Below are 3,169 nucleotides of genomic sequence, written 5' to 3'. Positions count from 1 at the left end.
CAGCCACACCAGGCCCCAACCCACACACCGCCGCCAGCACCCAGTGAGCAGAGCGCCAAATCCAGCCCAGCAGATGCCACCACTGTTCCTCCCACAACCAATTCGTCCCTGCCTGCACTCTTACGTCTTCCAGCAGTTTGCCCTCCACGCGGAGCTCCCAGGAGGCCACGCGCTCACCGCCCTCCCCTTCTTCTTTGGCTGGGGTGAAAGTGTTGGAGATGTAAATCCTCAGCTTCCGCTTTTGCTGTGGAACAGGAAAACAGAGCGGGGGGTAAAGGGTGACGGCCAGCACCCACAGCAGCACCCACCCTGCAGCCCCCCAGCTGGCTGCTCGCCCTCCCGGCCCACCGGGGCTGCCACACACCGTCAGCGGTTTCTTAATGGCCTCCTGAATCTCCATCCTCTTCCGAGCGATGGTTTGGTCCAGCTTGCGCTCAAAGGCGAGGAGGTCCATGTAGGCCTGGGATTCTGGGACCAGTTCCCGGATCTGCCAAACAGGAATGATCAGTCCCTAGAGCACTGGGATGGGGCTGCATCCCCCAAACCAGCCCCACACACGTCACCAAGTGACGAGTCCAGCATGACAGCACTGATTTCTTGATGCTCTCGAACATCAGAGCCCTGCAGCGCTCTCCCCACATCACAGAGGTGCACTGCTGACCAGCTTGGAGTCACCCCTGTCCCCAGCAGCCTGCCTGGTGTCACAGGCAGGTAACACAACCCTGGATTGTCGAGAGGGACCCCCAGGACAGGCTTAGGGTCCTCCTGGGGTCTCCACCCCAAGCCTCTGCTGCTCCTTGCTTGCTCACAGTCCTGCTTGGCCAACTTGTGCACACCCCAAACCACTCCCCCCGCCCCAGAGGAACAGACTGACTCTCCCTGGCTGGTTTGGCACCAGTGCCTGGCAGGCAGGATGTGGCCCAGTGAGATCCTCCTCCCCACGGGGACCTCATGCCCCCGGCTGCCCTGGGAAGGCAGCATGGACAGCCCACCTCCCTCCAGCAGCCCAGCTCCTTCCACACGCACCGAGGTGGCACTCACCCTCTGCGGCAGGACCTTGTCAGCCATCTTCCTCCTTTTCACCCTGCAAAACCCACAGAGACAGGCAAACACCAAATAAAATCACCCTGCAGCTCTTGAGGGGCACCTTGTTGCCTGCACGGTGGGAAGCTGCTGCACGTCCCATGCGTGGGCAGCAGCAGGTCTCAGGGGACAACACTGAGCTCTGCTCCTGCAGCAGGAGCCTGGTGGCTTTTTGCTGCCATCCAGGCCAGGCTCCGGGGAGGGGAGTCACAGCAGCAGTGCCGGCTCCGTGTCACGGGCACATCTGAGGCTGAGCTGGGTGTTGAGACTCCCGCTGCGGTGAACGGGTCCAGGGGGAGCAGGTCCCCTCTCAGGCCTGCTCTGTGTGACACAGACTTCGGAAAGGCTGGAAGAGCACCTGAAGCACGAGCCCTTGGATCAGTGTGGGAAAACAAGCGAGTCAGAGAACACTCTGTGGACAAGCCAAGGTGACTCTGGGGGAAGGTGCTGGACATCTAAAACCCACCGCCAGGGAAGGAAACCCAGTCCCTGGGCCTGGTTTGCTGCTGCTTGCTACAGGTGCTGCAGGTAGGAGCAAGGAGGAGGTAGTACACAGGAAAGCTGCAGCTGCCAGACGCTGCTGCTGACTTTCCTCTCTTCTCCCAGCACTACAAACCAAAGCCCAGTTCCAGGAGCTCACTTAAAACCAGCTCAAACCAAACCGACCTTGCCACAGTGGGGCAGAGGAAGCAGAGGGGCCTCCAGAGCCGCAGCACAGCTACAGCCTTGCTCAGAGCCACTTTAGCTCTCCCCGAGCTTGTAGCACCCGGGCAGACCACAGGCCCTGGGCTCTCCTGCCCTCCACATGCTGCGGGCTCTCAGCCACCCCGATGCCCCGCTACCTTCGTGCTCAGTGCCTGGACACACGGGGAAATGCTCTCCTCCCGTTTTGCCACACAGAACAGGAGGGGCAGAGTCCAGCAGGCAGAGGGACGGCACTGTCCCTTGGCAGCACGTGAAGCAGACGCGGGTGTTCATGCGCCAGCACGAGGCGTCCAAGGTTCCCCAGGGCTGCTCGAGTGGGAGGACGCGTCGGGAGGGCAGCCCTAGCTAAAAGGGGGGTTAGAGCATGGCTCTGAGCTCCTCTTGCTCTATTAGCAGGGTCTGGCCACCTCATTAGCAGCTCCTCATCCCCTGGTTTGCAGCCAGCTGGGAGCAAGGATGCTCGTGCAGCTGAGCGTGGCTGATCCCACGAGCCTGCCCCAGCGATCAGAGCCACAGCTTTATCTGGCCGCTGACGTCCCTGCTCGGCGGTGAGCTGCCGCTTGTCCTTAATCCCCAGCTCGCTCTCGAAGGGCTGTGCGGCTGCTGAGCAGAGCGGGGATCAAGGGCTGCCCCGTGGGGGATTGTGGAGCCAGCTGAGCTGTTGGCTGCCAGCCCTGCCACATGGCCAGGGCAGGGAACAGGATCTGAATACCCACGAGGACCAAGGGACCCTGGCCTGAGAAAGAGGTTCCAGTAATCAGGAAGCCCTCATGGAAAACGGAAACGGAGCAAAGGGATCAGCATGTTGTAAACAAGTGAGGGGCTGCCAGCAGAGCCCCACGGCACAACAAGACAAGCCCCAACACAGTCCTGCCAACATGGCAGCTCCAGGGAGTATCTCCACGACCTACCGCCCACGTCCCCCATTTCCACCCACATCTGCGCCTGCCAGAGCCAGCATGAACCCCTGTGAGAAGGGGAAAGACCCCAAAGTCTCCTGAGAGAGATCCTGGTTCTCCTCCCCCTCTCTCCTGCCCTGGTGAGGCCACCTCTGGAGTTCTGTGTCCTGTTCTGAGCTCCCCAGTTCAGGAGAGACGAGGAGCTACTGGAGAGAGTCCAGGGGAGGCCGTGAGGATGAGGAGGGGCTGGAGCATCTCTGTGCCGAGGAAAGGCTGAGAGCCCTGGGGCTGTTCAGCTGGAGGAGAGCAGCCTGACAGGGGGCCCCATCAATGTGATCAGTAGCTAAAGGGGGGTCAGGAGAAGGGGCCAGACTCTGCCCAGTGGTGCCCAGCAACAGGACAAGGAGCAACAGGCACAAACTGGAACCAGGAAATTCCACCTGAACAGGAGGAGAAACTTGTTTGCTGTGAGGGTGAGGGAG

General features: G+C 61.1%; 1 protein-coding gene across 1 annotated transcript in view; it reads right to left on the bottom strand.

Moving 5' to 3' along the window:
• The window catches only part of LOC104500392 (SWI/SNF-related matrix-associated actin-dependent regulator of chromatin subfamily D member 2-like), an 8,728-nt gene that overhangs the window by 4,517 nt on the left and 1,042 nt on the right, over positions 1–3,169 (bottom strand). The window contains exons 2-6 of the mRNA XM_010144029.1: positions 2,700–2,733; positions 2,277–2,391; positions 1,042–1,084; positions 365–487; positions 125–244 (exon numbers count right to left, since the gene is read on the bottom strand). Of these exons, the coding sequence (XP_010142331.1) occupies positions 125–244; positions 365–487; positions 1,042–1,084; positions 2,277–2,391; positions 2,700–2,733 (435 nt within the window). The remainder of the gene's footprint in view (positions 1–124; positions 245–364; positions 488–1,041; positions 1,085–2,276; positions 2,392–2,699; positions 2,734–3,169) is intronic.

This window comes from Buceros rhinoceros, unplaced genomic scaffold (genome assembly GCF_000710305.1).
Source record: "Buceros rhinoceros silvestris isolate BGI_N320 unplaced genomic scaffold, ASM71030v1 scaffold8329, whole genome shotgun sequence".
NCBI classification, from domain to species: Eukaryota; Metazoa; Chordata; class Aves; order Bucerotiformes; family Bucerotidae; genus Buceros; species Buceros rhinoceros.
The sequence above is the reverse complement of the archived record's forward strand: the minus strand, read 5'-3'. Positions and strand labels throughout refer to the sequence as shown.